The sequence below is a fragment of the Dermacentor silvarum genome, chromosome 10, assembly GCF_013339745.2.
Source record: "Dermacentor silvarum isolate Dsil-2018 chromosome 10, BIME_Dsil_1.4, whole genome shotgun sequence".
Lineage (NCBI taxonomy): Eukaryota > Metazoa > Arthropoda > Arachnida > Ixodida > Ixodidae > Dermacentor > Dermacentor silvarum.
Window position 1 is genome coordinate 16,130,278 of NC_051163.1, and position 23,975 is coordinate 16,154,252.

The 23,975-nt window shown below is 46.7% G+C and overlaps 1 protein-coding gene across 2 annotated transcripts in view; it reads right to left on the reverse strand.

Moving 5' to 3' along the window:
- The window catches only part of LOC119465727 (uncharacterized), a 37,076-nt gene extending 17,852 nt beyond the window's left edge, over positions 1-19,224 (reverse strand). Inside the window, exon 1 of one of the 2 annotated variants that reach the window (XM_037726199.2) lies at positions 18,145-19,224. In XM_037726199.2, coding sequence (XP_037582127.1) covers positions 18,145-18,202 — 58 coding nt within the window. In that variant the 5' untranslated portion in view covers positions 18,203-19,224. The remainder of the gene's footprint in view (positions 1-18,144) is intronic. The other variant, XM_037726200.2, reaches the window with a different exon arrangement.
- Positions 19,225-23,975: the final 4,751 nt, after the last annotated feature.

Consider the following 23,975-nt stretch of genomic DNA (forward strand, 5'->3'; position numbering starts at 1 on the left):
TTAAGCGAGCACGGCGCAGAACGCGCGTTTGTTCTCCGCCGCGCGTTCACTCCCCGTGAAAGACGCGCCCCTCGCGCCCTTTCACTCGCACATACAGCGTTCGGCGCGCGGCGACGATTTCATCTCCAAATGACGTCATACGGAACCTCACGGCGACGGCGACGGCGACGCCGACGGCAGAAATCTGCTTTTGAGTGTCCATATAATTGCTATCGCAATAAAAATGTCGCAGTTTCACCCGAAAGGCGAAGCATGAATTGCGATAGCAAATTAGTAGAGAGCTATACGAATTAAGGATAGTAGTTTTATCAGCTGTATAAACTTGGACATGCAGCAGCACCAGCAATGCGCAGAACTGTTGTCGACGCTGTCGGCGTTTTGCCCGCGTTCGCACCGAACGCGCGCGGCCTTTTTATATAAATACGCATTTGGTGCCGCAGCTAAACGTCGCCTCCCCTCCCTCCCGTCCACGGAGGAAGATTATTTAGGAGTAGAAACTCCCGTCAGCGCGGGCGCTCGCGTGCGACCAGATAACGTCACATTATTATGCGCCGACGGGGGCGCATGCAGTGGCGGCGCCTTGCGGCACGTCATGCAAGCAGCAGCGAAAAAAAAAAAAAAAGAGCAGCAGCCCGGCGGATCGGTGGTGCCGCTCGGGCGCGTTCTCTTCGGCGGCGCCCGTGTCTCCCGCGCTCAAAGTAGACGACACAGGCGTTCGGCGTTCGCTTCAGCGTGCACGCCGTAGCGTTGTTTTTGTGGGCATTTAAGTGAAACAGTAACTGTTCTTGTCGGTGTCTGTTCGAGGGCCGTAATACTAACAGCGCTGATACGTGCAGTGTACCCTTGCTCGGAAATTGCTAGCCTAAGATGGGATGCAGGTGGGATGCGTGAGTGCCCTCAGTAGAAGTTGTGAGGCGCGCGGCCGAACGGGAGCAACGCGCGCGGCCGCGAACGAGAGAAACACATGTGACCGGTTGCCTTGGCAACCAAGACGGCGGTAATTTCTTTCTCAGCCGCCAGGTGCCGCCAGCATGATAGTGGCTCCGCGGGCTTGTGACATTATCTGGTCGCCGCAACTGGCGGAGTTTCCACTCCTAAAGGTTTCTTGCTCCGTGCTCCCGTCCCCCCACAGATTTCGCGCGACGGAAAAAGTTGCGTTTGCTTTCTATATATGGAAAGGAGGAAAGAGTCTGCAGCCCTTCAGGGAGCACGGCGCTGAGCCGTGCTCCCTCAAGGGCTGCAGAAGATAGCGCCAACCTTTCCCTTTCCCTCAAGAACCACTTATCATCACGGCGCAGAACCCGCGTTTGCTCTTCGACGTGCGTTCGCTCCCCGTGAAAGCGCGCGTCCCTCGCCCCCTTTCACTCGCACATACAGCGTCCGGAGCGCGGCGACGATTTCATCGCCGTTGACGTCATACGGAACCTCATGGCGACGGCGACGGCAGAAATCCGCTTTGGAGTGTCTATATAATTGCTATCGCAATAATAAACGTCTTCAATTAAATATTGCCCCAGAGCCTGCAGTCGGCTCAATATCCACAACATAGGATCCAGGCCAGATTCCACGATGTAGAGAAGAAGCGAGTCATGGTGAGGACCGTACACTCATGCTCCGAGACCGCCCGGGTCAATTTAACAGCACACATCTAGGTCCTTATTCGCACGCACGCACACATGCCACACGCTCGCACACATGATGTTGGACGTATTTTTAGTGAAGCGAGAGGCCAATGGCAAACAGCTCTTGCTAGTGAAAGCTTTGTAAACTCAGTCCCTGTTCGTTGCGACACAACTGAGATTCAGGTGCTTTCATTTCCTTGCTAGTTGGGCTATAGTTGATGCCGATTGACTCAATTCAAGCCAACTGAATACATGAATACACAAAGGCAGTAAAGAACAAGCATTCTGTACTCGATGACAAGAGCACTGTGACCGTGGCCAAATGCCTCACAAACCCAGAAAGCGAGCGCGCAGCGCCGCAGTTCCTGGAGTCGGCAGACATCATTGCGCCACTGTAGTTTCGATGTGCGTCTCCGAACGGAGCGACACCCTCGGTAAAGCACAGGCTTTGGCTAGTTAGTGCTCCATTGACTTAGTGGTGTAGCACACAATTGAACAAAGGACGGAGGACGAACTGCACGGACGACCGAGAACTTCCAATTGACTTCATTGGTCACATGTGCACTCATAAATATAGAAACCCAAAGGGGGAAAAACACACATAAACAAAACTAAAAAGACGGACCAAGGGAAACAAAACTTCCTTTGTACTTTCTTTATTTATTTTCATCCCTTAACCGTCTCGTCCTTGCATAGTGTAGCAAACAGGAAGTGCGTCTGGCACGCCTCCCTGTCTTTACTTCCCTTTTCCATCTCTCTCCTTTTCTCTATACTTTCCCAACATCCTAACAAGTGTCGAGCTCTGCAAACGCTAACAGAGTACAGCTATTGGCGGAAATCACGTGCGTTTACATTAGCGTAGACACTAATGCAAACCCGCTTTCGTCTACACTTTTGTGCTTACACGCCTTTCTACGAAGGCCAGCAGAGCAAAAACTTCTGTGACTCCTAGGACTCTCTCTGTCCTTTTTTGAATACATCTTGGCTGTTTATTTATTTCTTCCCCCGTTTTGCAGTGGCAGGCAGCCGTCGGTTTATTTCGCTACTCGCTGCCTACTAGCAGAAGTAGCCCGCTACTCCACGATCATTAGCGCGCAAGTGCCAGTGAAATCTGAAAAAGGAAAGGTCCAGAATTTCGAAATACGCTCCATTGTACCTGACTGCCCAGAGCACGAAATAAACGCGCACAGCAGGAAAACGTACAAGCATGCTGGCAACTGCTTGGGTTGTTTTACAAGCGCGTGCTTTATGAGTGCAGCTTGGTTCCGTAAGTACACTCGATGGTTACCATATGCACCTTGCTAGCGATCGTAAAGGCGACGAGTTTTTCCATGGCCGTTCGTTGCACTGCTACTGCGGAAGTTGCCAACGCTGTACGCGTGGAACGTTATGTCCTTTACTGTTCCTGTGTCTCGTTGCCTTCATGCAGCGCGTGCTATATCGATTTTATTCTTTCTTCTTAGGCACGTTTTTTGTTGTGTTACGTTTCCTGAAGCAAACCTGCTTGTGATGCTGCGATATGGCAAACCGACAGACAAATCCGGCATGCTCAGCCCTGTCGACATCACGATAATCACAGTACGACGCCTTCGATGTTAGAGGACTAACAGACCTAACACACTATCAGATTTAAAGTCAGCGGGTCTTCAACAGAAGTCTATACAGGGGTTATGAGCACAAGTGCTGGGCTGTTCTGAGGAAACAAGATTGTCTACTCTGTGCAGCCTAGAAGCAGATATTAGGTCCCTGTAAATGAAACAAACTGATACTGATTTCTTTTCAGAACAAACAATAATATAATTTAATGATTTTATTTAAGGCAGTCCCGTTATTGCGGAAGCTCGGATATAGCGAATGCATCCAGCATGGCTGCGATACTGTTGTAAGAGGCTCAACTGCATTATGTCTGTTTTACCCCAACGGAATGCACAAAAACAAACAATGAAGCTAGAGAAATCACATAGAAAATAATCGTTACGTTACATGAAATTTACAAATAATGAGGAAAATGGAAATTAAGGTGGACGAAAAGACTGCTTGCTGCAGGTGTGAGTCGAACCCACGTTTTCCGCATTATACACGCGCGGTGATTTAACAAGTTAAGCTACCGCGCCGGCCATTATCTCTTCCACTATATTGGGTATTTGTGAATGTGTACGAGGTTAACCTTGGGAGTGTTAGCCAGCGCCACTCGCGGCCATGGCGGCGGATGCGAGACATCCTTGCAACCACAAGCGTCACGCAGTATACGTTAGCTCGCGAGCAGGCATCTGGCCAATAAACCCATGCATGTGAGCTGAAGCCATCAAGGCTGCCTGTGTCGAGGCCCTCCCTGTTTACGGCAGGATTTCCGCCGCTGTCTATAGCTTTAATTGGTAACGCAACGCACGCCTGTTACGAAACAGGTGAGCTCGGTTTTCACCTCCAGCAAGTGATTTTTTCTTTTTCTCCACTTTCATTTCAATTTACCCCACTATTTCTATACAAATGCTCGTGTACTTAGATTTAAATTCACGTTAAATAACCCCAGGTGGTCCAAATTATTCCGGAGTCCCCCACTACGGCGTGCCTCATAATCAGATCGTGATTTTGGCACGTAAAAACCCCGTAATTTTATTTTTTCTTTCATTTAAACGTAAGGATTAATTTCTACTTTGCTTTCTCTGGCATCATTGTCTGTTTTCTGCACATGTTTTGTAGCTACCAAGAAAATCGAGTTCTGCGGATCTATTTACTCTTCTCGCTAATTGCCACAGCGAAATAATTTGCAAACCTTACCATTGCCGAGACCAGTGTCCTGGAGCCGCTATATTGTAGTGATATCCTCGGTTCAATTACATATTCAACTCTTATCATCCCCCGCTCACGGCCGACTGATTCCAGTGATAACGCGGGCGGAGCGCTCCGTTGCTCTGACCATTGACCAAGCGCGAAAAGCGCAATAAGGAATCGCATCGGAAAACGCATCGCTACAATATCGCAGCACTGGCTACGACTTCACTGGTTATGACACTATTTCTAACCATAACCACTTTTTTTTTAATTATTGGCATCGACCCCCTTCGAATTATTTTCCTTTCTTTCTTTTATTCATTTGCGTTCTTTGTTAAGTCTTCCACTGGAAGCGACAACTTTCTCTGCCGGTGGTAGTTGCCAGCCTTCTCCTCGCTTTCCCTTTCACTCAAGTGCATATGTTTTCAACCCAAATAATATTAATAGTGTAGCGAAGAGAGACGCTAGTGGGTCCGGCTCTAGTGGGACCAGACGCTAGTGGGTCCGGCTAGTGGGACCAGACGCTAGTGGGTCCAGCGCTCTCGCTCTTCAACGGCGTTCGTGCTCGGAAGCTGTGTCCTCGTTTGACTAATAAACCCTTTTACAATAGTAATCATTTTTCTTCCAGTACCGAAACTAGCGGGAGTGAAGCGGGTCGTCGCTGGCCAGCGACGAGTCGTTTCACTTTCTCGATTTTAAAACACCGCTCTAAAAAATTCAAAACGAGGGACAGATCCGGCTGGCGAACTTCCCAGCGCGAAGCAGCGTTGATGTCCAAGGCCGCGTGTAAGCGGAAGCGTCCACGCGGATGCGAGACAATTCCATTGTTTTCTTTTTCTTCGAGGACGGAGTTGGACGGCGGGGTCGAGGACTTTTCGAACGCATATGCAGCAACGGTCTTTGCGACAGCTTTGTGTCACCATATACTATATAGGCATTCCCGCAGAGTTGGACGTTAAGCCTAACTATACGGGCCGTACGCACAAAGAGTGTCTGAACAGTGGCCGTTAGTTGAGTGAGACGCCCTTATAGCCCAACGCATGTATAATTAGGGCTCGGCCTCGCGCGCTGAGTGCCGGCGACCCGCCTTCTTCCCGTCGCCGACGACGGTTCCGAGTTCCGCGCAGCAAGCGGTCCTCTGACGTCGCCGGCGATGACTTTGCGCGTTCGAGGACCCTTCGGCGGTGGCGCGCGTGGCCGGGTCACGTCTCGCACCGCTGGTCGCGCGACTACTGTAGGAAGGTCGCCGCCCAATCGTTCGTCCGTCCGGTCGGCCGGCCGGCCAGCCCGCCGTCGCTCGCGCAACAAGCACTTTCACTGCGCGCGCGTAGGCCGCCCGCTACGACGCTGCTCACGCCTGCTTGAGTGCGTTCGGGCGCCGTGCGCGCCTGTGAGTGTTTGCGTTGTGGCGTTGTGAGTGTTCAATTGTGTTTGCGCGTTGCGTGCGTGCGTGCGTGCGTGCGTGTGTGTGTGTGTGTGCGTGTGTGTGTGTGTGTGTGTGTGTGTGTGTGTGTGTGTGTGTGTGTGTGTGTGTGTGTGTGTGTGTGTGTGTGTGTGTGTGTGTGTGTGTGTGTGTGTTTGCAAGTGTTGCAACCACAGAACAGTTTATACTGCACGAGTATTTACTGTCTGCACAACATATGTATACAACGTCTCCTATCTGTGTATACAGATCATACTCCGTGATTGTTATACCGTTATAAACAGTAGACGCACGCAGTCTGGGATCGAATGTCGTTGTCGTATCGGGAAAGGGTGCGAGACACACCAGAGAGGGGCAATGCATGTTTCCAAGCGCCATCTATGCAGCCGCGTGCAATCGCGAAGGAGCATGACGGAAAGAGGAAGACGCGTTACATCGTGGCTGTGCGCGTATATACCTTGTAAGTGCTATCTTTACGGCATGCACTGTTTTCGTCGCACTTAACGCGGCCAGCTTGTGCGAGTGTCGAGGTAACCCGGAACACCACAACCACCACGCCGCCGAAATGTGTCTCCTGCATGCCATTCTTTTTTATACTCAGGCTACCACATATATGCAAAAGAGGATCGTGATTTGAGCGTCTTTTCGTACCCGTTGCACTGCACGTTCGGTCCTTGAAAACAAGCTTGCGTGTTATTCAATTGTATCTCAACAGAATGTCTACCGAGGTCAACAGACATTAAAAAGAACCGCAACAGCCTTTTTGTAACAACTTTTATAAGGGGGTTATCCGTTACAGCTAAATTTTATGTGCGAAATTCTTTACTTGCCAGTGAGGGAAAAACAAAAACAATAGACAAGCAAGCAAACAAACAAAAGCCAAACAGGAATCCCAAATGAGGTTTCGCTGTCCATACGGACACCTTGTTAACTCGAGCAGCCGTTTAGCGTTTGTCTGGAAACGTTAATTTTCGCATCGTTTACAACCTGTAAATGTCATGTGCGGCCTCTTGAAGCGAGTCCTTTTGGCGGTTAACTGTATGAACCACTTTTCAATGGCATCGTGTAAAAGAATTGCTTAGAATAGCTTCCTGCTACACTAGTTGCTGTACTATACTTTGAGGTTCCTGTTAATTAGCGACATAAAACACGACAAGCGTCAAATAAAAAACAGGTCAGGTGCTTGGCCTCTGTGACAGACTTTTTTTTTAATTTATAGCTCTTAATAACATGACCGTCAACCGTGGCAAATGATTTCGCGCTCAGGGAAGTGCGTTCAAGATCGCTCAATGTCGGGGCTAAAGTACTTTCACTTTCGCGTAACGTGACGTCGTCCGCAACACGTCGCTCGATCGACGATCATCCTGTCAATCAACGCACTCGATAACTACGAGACGTGAAAATAACGCTGAGGGGATGTGTCCTACGGCACCGATGTCAGATTCTGCACGAGGCGTAACTTGGGCTAGTTAGTTACAATGGCATACTGAACAAACAGCGCAGACATAATGAATGTACGAGACAACGACGTGTTGCAGCGCCCGTGTTTTCGTCTTCTGTTGTCCAGTACGTTAGATTATTGAGAAACAAAGCATCCTTTGTCAGATTATTGTGAAACAAAGCAACCGATATTATTGATGTGTCCTTGCTGAGTGACACATGATTCCATGCTAATGCCAGCTTAAATGCCAGCTAATGCTAGCCTAAAAGAAGTGCAGGCGCACGTAGAAAAGCAAAAACATTTAATTTTGACGTTTCGGCCGGGGTCCGGCCTTCATCAAGAGTGTGATTGCAAACACACAGAGCTCAATTTATACAGTTCCTCTGTAAGGGAAAAAGAAAAATAAGAAAAAAAAAAACCCAAGCACACGGTACCTGGTCTATGACCACAAACACGTGCACATTTAGTGACGTCATGCATGCCAACACGTACATTGACTCATGTCAAACTCAACGGAAATAGGAGAGAGAGAAATCAACGTGACTACAAACGTGCGCGTGCATACAATGGCGAGAGAGAGGGAAAAAAACTGGTACTTGGTTTATGACCACAAGCACGCGTACATCTAGTGACGTCATGCGTACCAACACGCACATCCACTCATGCCAAACTCAAAATGAAACAGGAGAGAGAGAGAGAGAGAAATCAACGTGACTATACCAACTCGCGCAAGTTTGTAGTCACGCTGACTTCTCTCTCTCTCTCTCTCTCTCTCTCCTATTGCCCTGACGGCGTAAAAAAAAAAAGGAAAAAAAAAACCATTGATGGCGCAAAAATTATCTCCCAACATTCAACAGCGTTTAATACTGCCTTTGAAATGTACAAACTTAATCAAAATTGGTTGAGTGCATGTCGAGGAAAGCAATTTCTGTCTTGCCATGTGTTTAGACCGAAGCTCCCTAACTAAAGCTTCCTCTTAAAATCTATCTCTATAGACTCTCAATTTCAGCATTACATTTTCATTCCACGTCTGTCCTGAAGCTCATCAGTTCCATTCCCTTTTGCATATATCGCAACGTGCAGTAGACAATCAGAACGCCTCCCGATTCCCGTTACGAACCGTAACTAGCCCTAATTAGATTACTCACAATTATCTTGTCGTCTGTGTGCAACCATAACTCATCCTCCGATAAAGACACCGTGACGTCACGTCGCTTCAACTACTCACGGGGCTATTAACCAGCGCAACCGCGCTTTCTCTTTTGTAATTCGAACAATACAGTCATTACCGCGTGTCGTCGCCATCAATCAGGCCTGTTGTTCAGCAACGGCCTCGCGACACGTGCATACGTGACTCGGACGTCTCAATTAGAGGGGACGTCACGACGCTGACGTCACGCCGTATATACAGCCGAACCAATTTCCTGCGGCGAATTCCGCGCCCCTGATGCAGGACTGAGTCGTCCAAACGCACTCGCCGAAAGTCGGTGACGACATTTTGGCTCATTCAATATTCCTTTTCTCTCTCTCTCTCTCTTTAAGTCCAGCGAAATGGCTACCCCTCGGTACTCGTTACGGTTTCCTCTGAAGCATACATTTTGAAGAGAAACGCGAGCCTAAAATACGGAGAACCGTACTGACTACCGCAATTCCTTCTCTTCGCTTTTTTTTTTTTTTTTTTGCATTTTGCTTCGTTAGTGAGTTCAGGACGCGGATAAGAGCGGCACCTTGGCCTTGAATCGGTCGTGTATGTATATAGCGTTCCGCGGCCGGAGGTGGCCCTCGCAAACAAACGCCGGAAAGGAATTATTTGTGGAGCCGCCGTCATTACTCCGTTGGTCACATCCTCGAACACGCCGACAGCCGCTTCTATGTAACATCGGGTCCTCGACGTTTTCGCGGGGGCCCGGCTTCCGCTCGTTTATTTTTCGGCTTTATTCGCGCTTCCTCCAAGCGCCACCGGCTTTTTTCCTGCCGTTGTGCACCGATATATATACAGGGTGTCCCACGTAACTTGCGGCAAAGCTCAAAATTTTCGAGTGCCACATAGCTAGACAGAACCAAGGCAATGTTGTTTGCCGTCGCTTGGAACAAGTCAGCCTATCTTTATATATATATATATATATATATATATATATATATATATATATATATATAGGGTGTTTCAGCGAACTCTTTCAAAAATCCCTAAAGGTTGCCTATGGCAGATAGCACAATTCTAGTTCATGAGCTGGTCTAATTGAAGAGGCGGACATTACTTGCCCAAGAAATTGCAATGCATAATCGAATAATTAACAGAAATTCACTAATCAAGTTTCTAACTAATCGCCTGATGGCCCATATTGTAATTTACAAATTGTAGCCATGGAGTTCGCAAGGTGGATCCACTTGGAACAAATTCTCGGGATGACACCAGTTTCGAGATATTAATTCCCGAACTTTGCGGAGAAATGCATTGGCGTTCCAGTTAGGTTCTTAACAAAACGTCGCTTTATGCATTGAAGCACAAAATTAACATTTAAGTGAAACATTTAAGTGACACGCTTCAGGAAAGTTTCTCTTAACGTTGATTCCAACAAGTTCATCAAATGGACCATTATTTTTCTAGTTGAAATGCATCGAGACCGAGACGCAGAGAACGACACGGAGCAGTGAGAGGGGAAACCTACGAGGAAAAGCCTACTTGCTCAAATACTGTTTCCTGACCTATCGGGGCTCTAAGATTGTTCGCTTCCGCTTGTTAAATTACATTTCGTTGCACAACATCACGTTACGTCAAGAGCGAACGCGTAAACCTTGAAAAGGAGCACTCGCAAATGCGCAGCGAAAGAATCCACGTTAGTGCATAGGCAGGAAATGACAGCCTCGCGTGACGGTCTCGAGTCACCGTGCACACCGGCACAGCGTTCGGGGACTTGTCAACAATGGGGCAATCTTCATGTAGACACGCCCACGACCGTGTCGTGTTGGTGTAAGAGCCAGCGCTGCCGAGGATGCCGACCGCGAAACTTTCTCCTTTTGTTTGCATAAAACCAAGAGCACAGCACGACCAATGAAAGAAAGAAAGAGTAAAAGGAAGAAAGGAAGAAAAGGAAAGAAAGAAAGAAAGAAAGAAAGAAAGAAAGAAAGAAAGAAAGAAAGAAAGAAAGAAAGAAAGCGACCTATCCAAGAATGGAATAACCTTTTTGCCGATATATAACGGCAGTTAAACACCGCTTGTCATGGATATATGAATGACACATGATGCGTACAGTTTTATTTTATGTCCATGTATGCTCGAGAAGAGAAGGGAAGCGCAGTCGAGGACGGCAGAAAGTCAGGTGGGATGATGAGGTTAGCAAATTCGCAGGCGCAAGTTGGAATACGCTAGCGCAAGACAGGGGTAATTGGAGATCGCAGGGAGAGGCCTTCGTCCTGCAGTGGACATAAATATAGGCTGATGATGATGATGCTCGCAAGTAGTCATGGACGACTTCAGTGCAAAAGTCGGGCAAATGCGGGCTGGGGAACAAGCAATTGGCAACTACGGCATCTAGTTTAGGAGCACTAGAGGAAACTTGTTGGTAGAATGCGAGAGAAGGAATAGGCTCTGAATAATGAATACCTTCTTCATTAAGCACAGTAACAGGAAGTGGACCCGGAAAAGCCCTAATGGAGAAACAAGATTTGAAATAGATTTCATACTCTCTGCCGATCCCAGCATATATAGTGCAGGATATAGTGGAAGTGTTACGTAGGGTAAAGTGCAAGACCATAGGTTAGTGAGGTCTAGGATTTATGTCAATTTGAAGAGAGAAAGAGTAAAATTAGTCAAGAAGAAACAGGTCAACCTAGACGCAGTAAGGGTAAAAGCAGACGAATTCAGGCTGGTGCTCCAAAGAAATATGCAGCTTTATAATGTTCAGAAAGATGAAGATAACATAGAAGTAATGAATGAAACCGTAACTAGGCTGATTTCAGAAGCAGCAGTTGGAAGTGGGGAGGTAAGGCACCAAGGCAACCAGTAGGTAAGCTCTCTCAAGTAACAAAGGACCTCATATAGAAATGACAAAGCATGATCAAGAAGAAGAAATTAAGGGATATTCGAAATTACAACGTAGGGAACTATTGAAGAATAAGTAAAAAATGGCTTCAGCGTGAAATCAATCAGAAGAAAACTTGGCATAGGACAAGGCATCTTGTATCCACTGCAAGATAAGCAGGGTAATGTCATCAGCAATTTCGATGGTATCGTAAAATCAGCAGAAGGATTTTATACTGACCTGCGCAGTACCCAGAGCCGCCACGCTACCTTCATTCGAAGTAGGGATGAACAGCATACAGAGATCGGTTAATTGGTTGAAAAGAGAGAGAGAGCAAGCGAGAGAGGAAAGGCAGGGAGATTAACCAGAAGTCAGTTTCCGGTTTGCTACCCTACACTGGGGTGGGGGATAAAGGGGTTGGAGAGAGTGCAAAGAGACAGAGAGAAAAAAACAGAAAAAAAAACACAGGCATTGGTAACAAAGGAGGCGTTCCAATCACAGACGTTCACACAGGCCAGTGGACTTCAGGAACCGCAGGAGCGCTTGCACGGCCTTCTGATGCGATGTTGAGTCGCGTCGTTGAAAAACTTTATTGAACATATACAGATCGAGGCTCCTTCTATAACTAGCGATGAAGTTAGAAGGGCTTTGCAAGACATGACCCGGGGAAAAGCTGCTGTAGAAGATGGAATGCCAGTCGATTTTATCAAAGATGGAGGAGATATCATGCTTGAAAAGCTTGCGGCCCTTTATACGCAATGCCTTCGCGACTTCAAGTGTACCGGAGAGCTGGGAGAATGCCAACATTATACTAATCCATAAGAAGGACGGCCTTAAAGAACTGAATAATTATAGGCCATTTAGCTTGCTTTTAGTATTTCATAAAATATTCACCAAGATGGAAGGAAGAAAGGAAAGAGTGGAGAAGGAAAGAGGGAGGTTAACCATTTTAGCACAACCGGTTTGCTACCCTACACATGGGAGCGGGATGGGGGGAAATGAAAGATGGGGAGGAGAAAAATTTCCTATAGAGTCAGGGCAACATTTGGCTTCAATCAACCAAGAGAGCAGGCTGGCTTCAGGAAGGGATATTCTAAATGGATCACATCCATATCATCAATCAGTTAACTGTAAAATCTGCGGAATACAATAAACCTCTCTATATGGCGTTCATAGATTATGAAAGGGCATTTGATTCCGTAGAGATACCAGCATTCATAGAGGCCTTGCATGATCAAGGAGTACAAGAAGCATACGTGAACTATCTTGATAAATATCTACAAATATTCCACTGCTACCTTGGCTCTCCACAAGAAAAGTAGAAAATTACATATCAAGAAAGGGGTCAGGCAAGGACACACAATCTCTCCAATGATATTCACTGTATGCTTAGAAGAATTATTCGAGCTATTAGACTGGGAAGGCTTAGGAGTGAGGATCAACGGAGAATATCTCAGCAACCTTACGTTTGCAGATGACATTGTCCTATTCAGCAACACTGGGGACGAATTACAACAAATGATTGAGGACCTTAGGCGAGAAAGTGGAAGAGTGGGGCTGAAGATTAATATGCAGAAGACAAAGATAATGTTCAGCAGCCTGGCAAGGGAACGAGAATTCAGGATCATCAGTCAGCCTCTAGAGTCTGTACAGAAGTACGCTTATCTAGGTCGTTTACTCACAGGGCACCCTGATCATGAGAATGAAGTTCGCAGAATAATAAAAATGGGTTGAAGTGCATACGGCAGGCATTACCAAATCCTGACTGGGAGCTTACCAGTGTCGTTGAAAAGAAAATTGCACAATCATTGCATTCTACCGGTGCTAGCATATCGGGCAGAAACTTGGAGGTTAACAAAGAAGCTCGACAACAGGTTAAGGACCACACAAAAAGCGATGGAACGAAAAAAATTAGGTCTAATGTTAAGAGACAGGAAGAGAGCGGTGTGGATCAGAGAACAAACGGGGATAGCCGATATTCTAGTTGACATTAAGCGGAAGAAGTGGAGCTGGGCAGGCCATGTAATGCGCAGGATGGATAACCGGTGGACCATTAGGGTTACAGAATGGATACCAAGAGAAGGGAAGCGCAGTCGAGGACGGCAGAACACTAGGTGAGACGAGGAAATTATGAAATTTGCAGACGCAAGTTGGAGTCAGCTAGCGCAAGGCAGGGGTATTTGAGATCGCAGGGAGAGGCCTTCGGCCTGCAGTGGACATAAAAAAAGGAGCAGCTTCGCCCGAAGGGCGAAACATCGATTACGATAGCAAATCGGTAGACAGCTATACAAAGTAAGGATAGTAGCTTTACCGACCGTATAAACTTGTAAATATTCGCTTACTAACTAAATTAACAAGCATGGTGTCACGCGTGCACAAGCAAACATGAACATATCTCCCTGGATGACCGCGCACACTCGCTATCAAAACGCTGGAGTGAGGAAGCGCGGCGGCATTAGCGAACGAATGGACCTTCGTGCTGCCTCTCGCTTCAACGCGAACCAAGCGGCGAGAACACAACGCACACGAAGCTTTCAGAACTCGGCGCACTCTGTCCCCATTGCAGATCGCTTTTAAGATAGGGCCCGCGCGGCCAAGCCATACCCAGCGGCCACTAAAGGGGCTTTAGCGGCCACCGGAGTAGAGCGCCCCCCCCCCTCTCTCCCCCTCACCCCTTGGTGCCTAGCGCGCGACGAAGACGGCGCGTTACTTCCCAGCTTTCCTCCCTTGCGCGCGCAGGATTGAGCCACCATCGTGGGTTCACCCTCGCATGTTTCACTCGCACATACAGGATACCGCGCACGGCGACGATGTTATCGCACTTGGACTTTATACAGAACGTCACGGCGACGCCGACGGCGAGAATGCGCCTGGAGTGTCCGTATAATTGCTATCGCAATAAAATAGACTGATGATGATGACGGGCGCAAGGAAATGTCAACTTCCTTTTCCCATCACAGAAGCTTTGTGTAATTTGGTATGGCCGGCAAGCTCGTCTTAATCACCGCGTTTTGCAGCATAGCCAAGGCATAGCCCCATGGAAATGCGGCCGCCGTAGCTAGTATTTCATCCCGCGCTCTTAGGCCTAGCAGCGCAACGCCAAAGCCACTACGCCACCACGGCCGGTGTTTTAAAATTCATTAAGCGCAGGTGCATATACGGTGGTTCTCTTGGAGGAGTGGTTGAATTTCAGCTCTCAAGTCGAATGCAGTCTAATTCTCGGCACGAGTCGCATCCTCCTGGTCAGGTGATGGTTCTGCTCCTATCCGCTCCGCTGAACACGACAATAGTGCACGTATTCATTTAAGTCATTAGTTAAGCGCCCAAAACTTCTCAGCGGTATACAAGGGAGACCTTAGTGGGGGTCTCGGTTGAAGGTTTTTGCCGCTTTGGGTTCCTTAATGTGCAAATAAAGATAGCTTAGCATTTTAACATTCTACCCTCCTTCTCAGCGTGGTCACTAGGACCGGTAATTCAGCAGTGACCTCATGATAAGAAGCAGAGCGCTGTAGCGCACTGAGACAGTGGTGTGTTAATCGCAGAACCAGAAAGCTTTCATAGTGTCAGTCATTCTCGCCAGCCAGGTCAGCGATAACTGTAGGGACAAATTGAGTGTTCAAACTTTTCACGAGGACTGTGCTTGGTATGAGAACCAGTAAAGCTAGTGACATTACAGCGTGGAAAGCCTGTCGAATGTGGTGCTTGTGCGACAGAGTATACTTCCTCCTTTGAATATATTCGGATTCTTGTAGCTTGCCCACAATGATACAGCCACAGAAGGCACAATGAAAAACGCACACCGATACAACCCGTTCGATATTTCTTTATATATATATATAAATATATGATGGTTGGGAAATGTCGGCGACATTAATTCCGCGTCAGCTACTCATTTCACATACAATAGAAATAATGAAAGCCACAGACATGTATGTATTACCATAAAATCGCACTCAAACGTAAGGTAAGCTTCTATAAATAAGTCAGACGCTCAGTCTTAAAGCAATGCCACTGAACAATAAAATGCGTAAGAAAAGAACACAGAAACGCGGAATAAGTTCACACAAATTGCACATGAATCCAGGCAGAGAATGGAACAGTCTACTCAATATTTTACTGTGGTTCTGCCTTTGTGAGTGCGGTACAATTATTTTAAGATGACAAACCAACAAACCCACATGGTCACTCTTATCGTTTTGAATATGTCAATTCGGCCACCCCTTGAATAGTCTGCAGCATGGCAGACGATTCGAAGTCATACAAGAAGCAGTTTGCTGAGAATATTTTTTTTTTCTTTCTACGGAGCTGAACGGCCCACAATGCTGTTTGGGCCGTATCAAAGAACGGCTTTAAAGCCAGAAGGTGAGCCAGTCAGTTGTCTAAGTAACGCAGCGCGATTTACAATGGTAAGAAAGGTTAGGGAAAGAATCAGAAAGACAGGAAAGACGCTAAACTTCGACATGTTTCATAGACGGCATCCTAATTTGTCTAAAAGCTATAGACGCCACCTGGTGGCGTAAAGCCTGGTGGAGAGCGTAACGTTCGAAGCTGCACACTGGCATCTCTCTTGCAAGTGACCACCACCTTTCTGTGATTTGTTCTCCAAAAGTCACGTCGGCGCAATAATAAGCGCCGTCGTGGAGTGCTCTATAATTGGAGTGCGCAGTGTCCGTATAATTGTGATACTGACACTGCAAGCAAATTTTGCTATCGTCGTCGCCGTTGGCGTCGCCGTGAGGTTCTGTATATATTCAGGTAATGTGCTATATGCTATGTGCCGTGTAATGCTATAAGATATGCAGGTATATGAGGGTTATAGAATAGAATAGAAATAAACTTTATTTGTCCGACGGTTATGGCTGCAAGGTATTGTATGACTAACACCATTGATGACTAACGTTGCTCATACCAGGTCTAACATTTCTGACAAAATAATTCCTCTGAATTCTGAGAATGGCAACCCACAAACAAATTTCATGAAACAAAACACCGACAGCACGTGCCATCAGCTTAAATCTTCACAGACTTAAATATTAAAAGTGCGAAACAACAACAGAGTTGAAACCTGAAAATCACGTAATTTCATTGGCACGGCTTTGCACGGCCACCGGGATCGGCCCAGGAAAAATGTTTAAAACATAGCCGATACGGAAAAGTGGTGGTAAAGTAGCTAAGAAAGACTTTGGCTTTAATTATTAAACATAAATGAAATTGTCGGATAGCAGGATTCAAACGGAGGACCCCCAGCACAACAGCTTGTTTTTACTTTGTCATATTACGTTTAGCTTCAATTCATACTGCCACTACAGCTGCGCACCTTACACTTCGTATAATACTCTAACATGTTGTTATCGCAGTCATTGCTTCGCCCTTATGGCGAAACTGAGATAGTTTTAGACCACCGAGGGCTTGTTAATTTCCACCGGAATCACGGTAAGTTTGCGTTTTCGCATTGCACCGTTCAAAGAAAGAAGAAAGAAAGAAAGAAAGAAAGAAAGAAAGAAAGAAAGAAGAAAGAAAGAAGAAAGAAAGAAAAAGAAAGAAAGAAAGAAAGAAAGAAAGAAAGAAAAAGAAAGAAAGAAGAAAGAAAGAAAGAAAGAAGAGAAGAAGAAAGAAACGCGGCCACCGCGTCTAGAAACCGAACCGGATATATTGTGCTCAGCAGCGGAACGCCACAATGTCCACGGTCATACGAACGTACTCTTTAGAACTACCGGATTTTATCGAATATGATACGTTTTGAGCACAGCATATAGATTCCACGACGTCTCAGCATTTGAGTGGTGCATTTTATGCTGCATGGTTCCTCCACTACGGTGCGCCTCATAACCGGATCGTAGTTTTGTCACGTAAAACCCCAGAACTTAATTTTTAATTATCGTAGATCAAAGCAGAATTTTATTTTCGAGCAAAAATTATGGACCTATATCTTGCTTACTTTGACCATTAACGAGACGGAATACAGAGGGGCCCGAGTTTTGTTAATCACAAACATATAAAGTCAACGGATAAAAAATTAATTGTTGCTCAATAAAGTTGAAGTTGAGAAAAACGCACGTAGTTACCACTACAACCAAATTGAGTACAAGTGCCTCATTGAGGTTAAATGACTCGTGCTTCATCGTCTCATTAAAAGCAATTTATTAATTGCATTAACGGGAGTCAAACGTCGAAGAACAGTTATGGGCTGTCCAACGGGCCCGCGACGCGGCGGAGAGGCTCGGCCTTTCTGTCCCGACGTGGGAGCGGCCCGCTGCGCGCTAGCACGCGCCCTAAAGGGCACTAATAAAGTTCTTCATCCATCCATCCATTAACGGGAGTCGAACGCGAGTCGATGGAACCTAACGTTATGTTCATGCCTTCTTTTTGCTCATACTGTTCATTGCGAACGCTTAGTTTTCAACGCTGACGACTTTTTTCCTTAGTCCTATGGCACCCCGGCGAACACGTGAACAAGAAGACTACAGCGCACATGTGCACTGTATCACGCAGTACTTTAGCCAAGATTGCATTCTTATTACATGGCAAGTTAGGAGCAACAGATCAGTCCTTTGGTTGGGTCCGTCAAAGTAGAAATTCGTTCACTCAGGTTTCTTATTTTTCACGTTTGAAATTATGTGCGTCTAGAAATTGTAGGCGCCACTGGAATGGCTAACACTTCAAGTATTTGAAGACCTTTGAAATATATGTCGTCGCTGCTCTTTACACCGTAGCTTGTCTATTAAAATGACAGGCTTTGCATTTAGATGCAATCTAATATTCTTGCAGCGTATTGCATTCGAACGCTATAGACCCTGTCTCCTCGTCAACATTTGACATATTTATTACACCTATCGCGGAAAAGGAGTGTGCGACGGTACTCACAGCTGGTGACAATGATGCACACTGCAGCGATAGTTGTCCATACCGTTGATCGAGCCATGTTTTGGGGCGTTGAAGGTGAAGAAGACCTCTTGGGCTTTGCAGTACTGGAAGATGTAAGTAGCTTTCCAGGTATTCTTGCCAGTGATTTTGGGCAACCGGGCACCACGTGCTGGTAGCTTCGTGTACAAGCGAAGAGAATCACGTGCTGTTGATAAATCTCTTAAAAATTAGGGGACACGACTTCTTGAGATCGATGAACAAAAGCTTTTTGAAGGGCGGCTTGCTGTCCAGCGCCTAATATATATCGAGGAAAGTTGGGCACTGCAGACCAGTCTTTCACGAGCGCAAAGTCTGATTCACCTGGAAACCGCGATTTATCCTGCAGTCATCAACTCCGCACAAATTCTTGAGCGGTGTTTCAGCTTCGCCACCTCTTATGTGCTTGAAGCAACATAATCGACACTCTTACAAAACTTGAAGACTGTCCTTTCGAGTTACTTGGCTGTCCTCAGGAAGCTTTCCGGACACCCTCGCAAAGACGACTTCACTGAAGACTCTGTCCTGGAAAGTAGGTAGCAATGCCGATTTCCAACAGCCTCTTGCGACAGGCTGCACAGCTTGGTTCGAATACTACACTAAGCACACCCCACGAGAAAGAAGCGTTTGGTTCGCCGCTACGCCCGACTCGAACTCCAGTACAGCCTCGGTGGTGATTATACTGCCGCGCAGGTCCTTCGGCTGCCGTCCGCCGCCGGCTCCGCTGACGTCCAATTGTTTCGAGCGCCAAGCGTGTTCTTCGGGCTGGCGCGGCCACTTACTTCACCACCATCACCGTCGAGGCGAGGGTGAGTCTCGCTACGAGCCGGTAACGGTTCCGACCTCCTCCTCTCCGCGCATGCGCTGTCCTCACCCCTTGGTTACGCATGGGCGCTGGTCCACGCAACGCGCCGCGGGCGACTGTGGGTGGGGTGCCAGCGACGCCCTCACCGTTGGAGACTGGGGCCGATGCCTGACGGTGGAAGCGTCTTCTCGCAGCAGTGGCCCCATGCGTCCTGTTTGGGACACCGTTTCGGGGACACGTGCTCTCGTCTCACTCCCCTCTCTTGTCTTTCTAACCTGCTCTTCACTAATGGTTACGATACATTTCGCAAGCTCCCTATAACTATCTCTGTCTCTTTTTAATTGGGTTGCGCCTTGTCGCTTCATGACCTCTTCTTGTACTCGAGACCCGCAAGTTCGATGGTTTCCCTAGGCTTCCTTTGAAATGCCCCGTGCTGCTATTTTTGCTCGCCGAGGGGACCCTTGTTGATGACACGCTCCACTGCTCGAAATGATGTAGCATGTTAGATACTTGGTAGCAAATGCAGTGCCTAAAGGAGACTGAAATAAACAAGGGTCTCGTCTGTCCGGACTTCTAGAGGGGTACAGAGAACCAAAAATAATACAATAAAGATGAACACCCGCTCCTACAGGGAGCTTCTGGATAGCCAGCGACCTTCAGTGCAGTGTCCTCATGCATAGTCAATGCAACGTCGGCAAAATTTTCTGTCAAAGGAATCTTAAGTTCCGCGACTAGAGTTCTCGACGACCTCTCCCAGTGACGGAGCACTTGGCTGAGTTGCGCGAAAAACTTTATAATAATTCCAAAACGCTTCTTTCTTTCTATCTCTCCCTTTCAATTTGCCTGCAGACATGCGTTTGCAAGAAAGGCATAGCACGAAGTAGACGCAAACTCCACAGCCCGTCCTTGCTGCCCATGCCCTCGCGTAAGTCAAGTCGCCAGTTTCCAAGCAGGCGCTACTGCGCCTCTCCCACTTCAGCCCACCCTTCCTAAAAGACCTATTAGAATTCTCTGCAAGGGTCCGCTGCCGCTTTCGCCGGGCTGTCAGAGAGCTCGAAAAGCGGATGAGACTGACTTGAGCCTACCCACGTTGAAGGTAACCCTGTCCCTGAAACAAACAGAAAGAAAACAAGAGGATGGAGCGAAAGTAAAATGCTATAGAGGAAGAAGAAAGACAATACGAGAGAGGCGCAGGGAGCGAGCTCTCCGTTTTTATCTCTGTCGTCGACTGTCGCCTCCGCACCGCGCGCGAAAGCGAAGCGTAGCCTCCTCTTCTTACTAAGAAGTACGGCTTGGCCGAGGTCCGGCCTTGAAGGTGTGTCTTTGCAAGCCGCCGGCCGCTTTTACTTTCAGGCTGCTGGCTTCGTCTTACGCACTTGCGTCGCATTCCTTATTGCTTTTATTATTCTTCTTCTTGTTTTACTTCTTTTTTGCACGCGTTGATTTGGTTTTCATATTTTACCATTGGGACTGCCCACACTCCCGCCGCTTCTCGTGCTGTGGCGCGAGAAAACGCGCAGGGTGTCCAAGCGAAGAAGCTTCGCGCGTCTACGGTGCGAATTCGCAACCGCAAAAATGCGGCGGGTTGCGAAACTTCGCTGACCATAGGAAAAAGAAAAAGAACCAAATGAAAGAGAGGAGAAAGGCGGGTGCCCGCGTGTGTAATAGCGGCAACAGCGGAACACGCCTGAATGCCTTTATTCAATCCGCGTGCCGGTCTGTTGGGACGCGCCTGTGAATCGCTTCTCCGTGCGGGGGATGCGTACACCATGCCGGAGTTGTTTTTCTCTGCTTTCGCTGGAGAATGGAAGGGGGGGGGGGGGGGGGGGGGGGGGCAATAGCAGCTCGACACGACGGCGGATATACGCGCCGAACGGTCACGCTCGTGTGATTCGGACACTTGTGTCACGCGAAGGACGAGTACTTGCGACTGATTCGCGTCAAAGACGCGGCACAAAGGAATTCCAGCACACGCCTTTTTCGACGCTCTTGTGCGTAGCAAGGGCTGAAAGAAATCTTCCCCGATGTTTTTCGGCGGTTTTCCGGGCTTTACGCTTCTATCAGCGGTAGCTTACAGCGACAGTAAACAACAAACTTGGCAAGGCACTGGTAATTACCACGAAAGGAGCGATGGAACAGCAACAAAAAGGTTGACAGTTTCGCCATAAGGGCGAAGCAATGAATGCGATGGTTTCGCACTTTTAAAATTTAAGTCAGAGAAAATTTAAGATAAAAGGCATGCTTTGTCGGTGTTTTGTATCGTGACATTTGTTTGTGGGCTGCCCTTCTCAAAATTCTAAGAAATAATTTTGTCAGGAATGCAATACCTGGTATGAGCAACTTTAGAGATAGAGTGGTGTGGCAATGTAACCCGCATATACCGCATGTTTGCTACCCTTCACTAGGATTAAGGGAAATGGAGAATAGAAAGAGGGAAAGAGGTAGAGCGTGGATTACTACGTATACGTGAGACGATGTACAGGGTTGGGCATTAAGCACGTAGTCTAGCTCAGTACAGCCGATGTTAATTCGACCTCGGTTAATTCGGCCTTTTGCTTAATTTGAATGTACTGAAAAGTCCCCTCGGAAACCATATATTGCTATGGTAGAAAAACTGTTTTAGTTAGAATGCGAAATCACGCCGCTTCGGTTAGTTCTTGCCAACCGGCGTTCCCTCATGCGCGCCGGGGTTGCTAAGGCAAGAAAGCAAGAGAAAATAAGCGGACGGTGCTACTTGACTTTCACTGAATTCTACTTTGCTGTTCTAAACTTTCAGAACTTCACTTGTCCTCGCATTCCAACGCCGATACAGTGTTCGGTTTCATCATAGACTGTTTCGAGCAGTTATCTTTTTTTTTAATTTGATCGTTTTGGCCCCATTTGTTAATTCAGCCTCTCGGATAATTCGACCAGATCTTGCAATCCCGCAAATGTCGAACTAATGGAAGTCGACTGTTTAACGAAACGGGCGCCAAAGGACGGAATACACGGTCGAGGACTCTAGGTCGTGTGGTGAAGCTCAGGAAGTTTTCACGCACAAGGATGGAGTCAGCTCACGTAAGGATTGGAGTAGGCTGGGAGAGACATTTGTGCTTGCAGTGGACTCGAAATTGCATGACGATTATGACAGCGAGAGATGCTGCGAGATCTTGACTCTCCCGCGAGTGTTTAGAGTATACTTGTCATTGATAACAATCGCAGCGCACTCCATAGATGCAATTTTGCATCAGTATATGCAAGCATGGGGGTGAGTAATCAACGTTGAATAGGAACGTCAATGGTATTTCGCAAAGAATATTGAATCCGCATTTTTCTAATAGGCATATAGGCAGGCATATAGTTTCTAGCGAATGGTTGTTCGGGGCGTTCTAACTCCGATTATGTAAGTGCAACATACCCCTTAAGTTTTCAATTAAATGTGTATTTAGCGATAGGTATTGTGTAATGATCGTATTGTGGATTATCACATAAATTCTTATCGCGGCCATGATTATGAATATTCGTCAGAAAAAATTAATTTGACTCCAATCCCTTGTTTTTTATGGTCAGAGGCAGTCATCGCTGGGGAAACACATGGTATGCTGATGTGCTCGCTTTCTTTTTCTCCACTCCACATTGTTCTATAGAACGGCTTGTGCCATTATGACAATCGGTCGAATTATTTCGACGGGCGTGCCAGCTAATATACGGTTTTTTGAATAAGCAAGATCACTTACAACACATCGCACGAATTTCAATGTGCCTTTCATTTTCGGTTTACACCAGGTGCGACTTGCACAAAGCAGTTAAAAAGAAAACCTCGTGCGAATGACAGTAAGTTGACGTGCAATAAGCTGTTGAATGACTAATTGGGTGACGCTTGACCAAACCTTTTCTTTTTCTTTGTCACTTTGACAGGGTGCGGTGCGGCAAACTATTCTCACTTTGACAAGGCTCTTTAATTATGCGTAAATTTACTCACGGATAAAATGCTTCGCGCAAGCTATCTGTACATGCGAGCATTCGAACTTGCTTCGACGGATTTAATTTCACACCTGAATTTTCAAGTGAGTGAATGTTTAGTAAATTAGAAGAGCGCAAAGAGTGAAAACATAGGTGTTCCCGCACTTGGCCCTCGTGAGTAGCAGTGACGTCATAGTGACTGTATCCGCTCGAGGATAAAGAAGGAATACATTTTGCTCCAGAGCAAACATTCAGCCATATTTTATTTCGTGATTTTCGAACTTCAGTGCCAGTTATATAAATGTCTATGTAATATATATATATATATTGTGTGTGTGTGTGTGTGTGTGTGTGTGTGTGTGTGTGTGTTGGTGTGTGTGTGTGTGTGTGTGTGTTGTGTGTGTGTGTGGTGTGTGTGTGTGTGTGTGTGTGTGTTGGGTGTGTGGTGTGTGTGTGTGTGTCGATATGTTGTTTATATATTTAAGGTTATTTGATATGGTATATGCTATGATTGAAGTGTGTAGGATCAGTGCTGTAAGAATGATATTTTTTTTTTGTACAACTTCTTTTGCATGCTTAGTTCTGTACTCATTTTTGTTGTTGTATAGAGATATTTGAGCGTTTGCATTTGCTGTATGACATGTATAGTGGGGCTCAGGTTTTCTTTAAGCGAATTTGTCGCTTTTTGCCTGGGCCATCCCGCATCATCCTGATGTAAACAAATAAACAAATCAAATCAAATCAAGTCTCGGAATCTTTCCTGCACGAAAATGGTCAAAATACACAAGATAATGCTTTGAAATTTGTGGCATCACGCTTACGTGTCCTATTTGGAGTTTGATGGTAGTGAAGTTCAAGAAAACGAAATTCGGCGGTCGTTTCCTTCAGTAGAAAGGAAAACGTTTCCCGCCGAGTGGACAAGAGAGTAGCGTTCCGAAGGAATATTTTACCAATACAAACTGTCTTTTCTCTATTTTTATTCGTGGGATTTGCGTCGAAGCAAATGCAGGAAAAAGGGAAACAATGAATAGAGCACATCAAATAAACG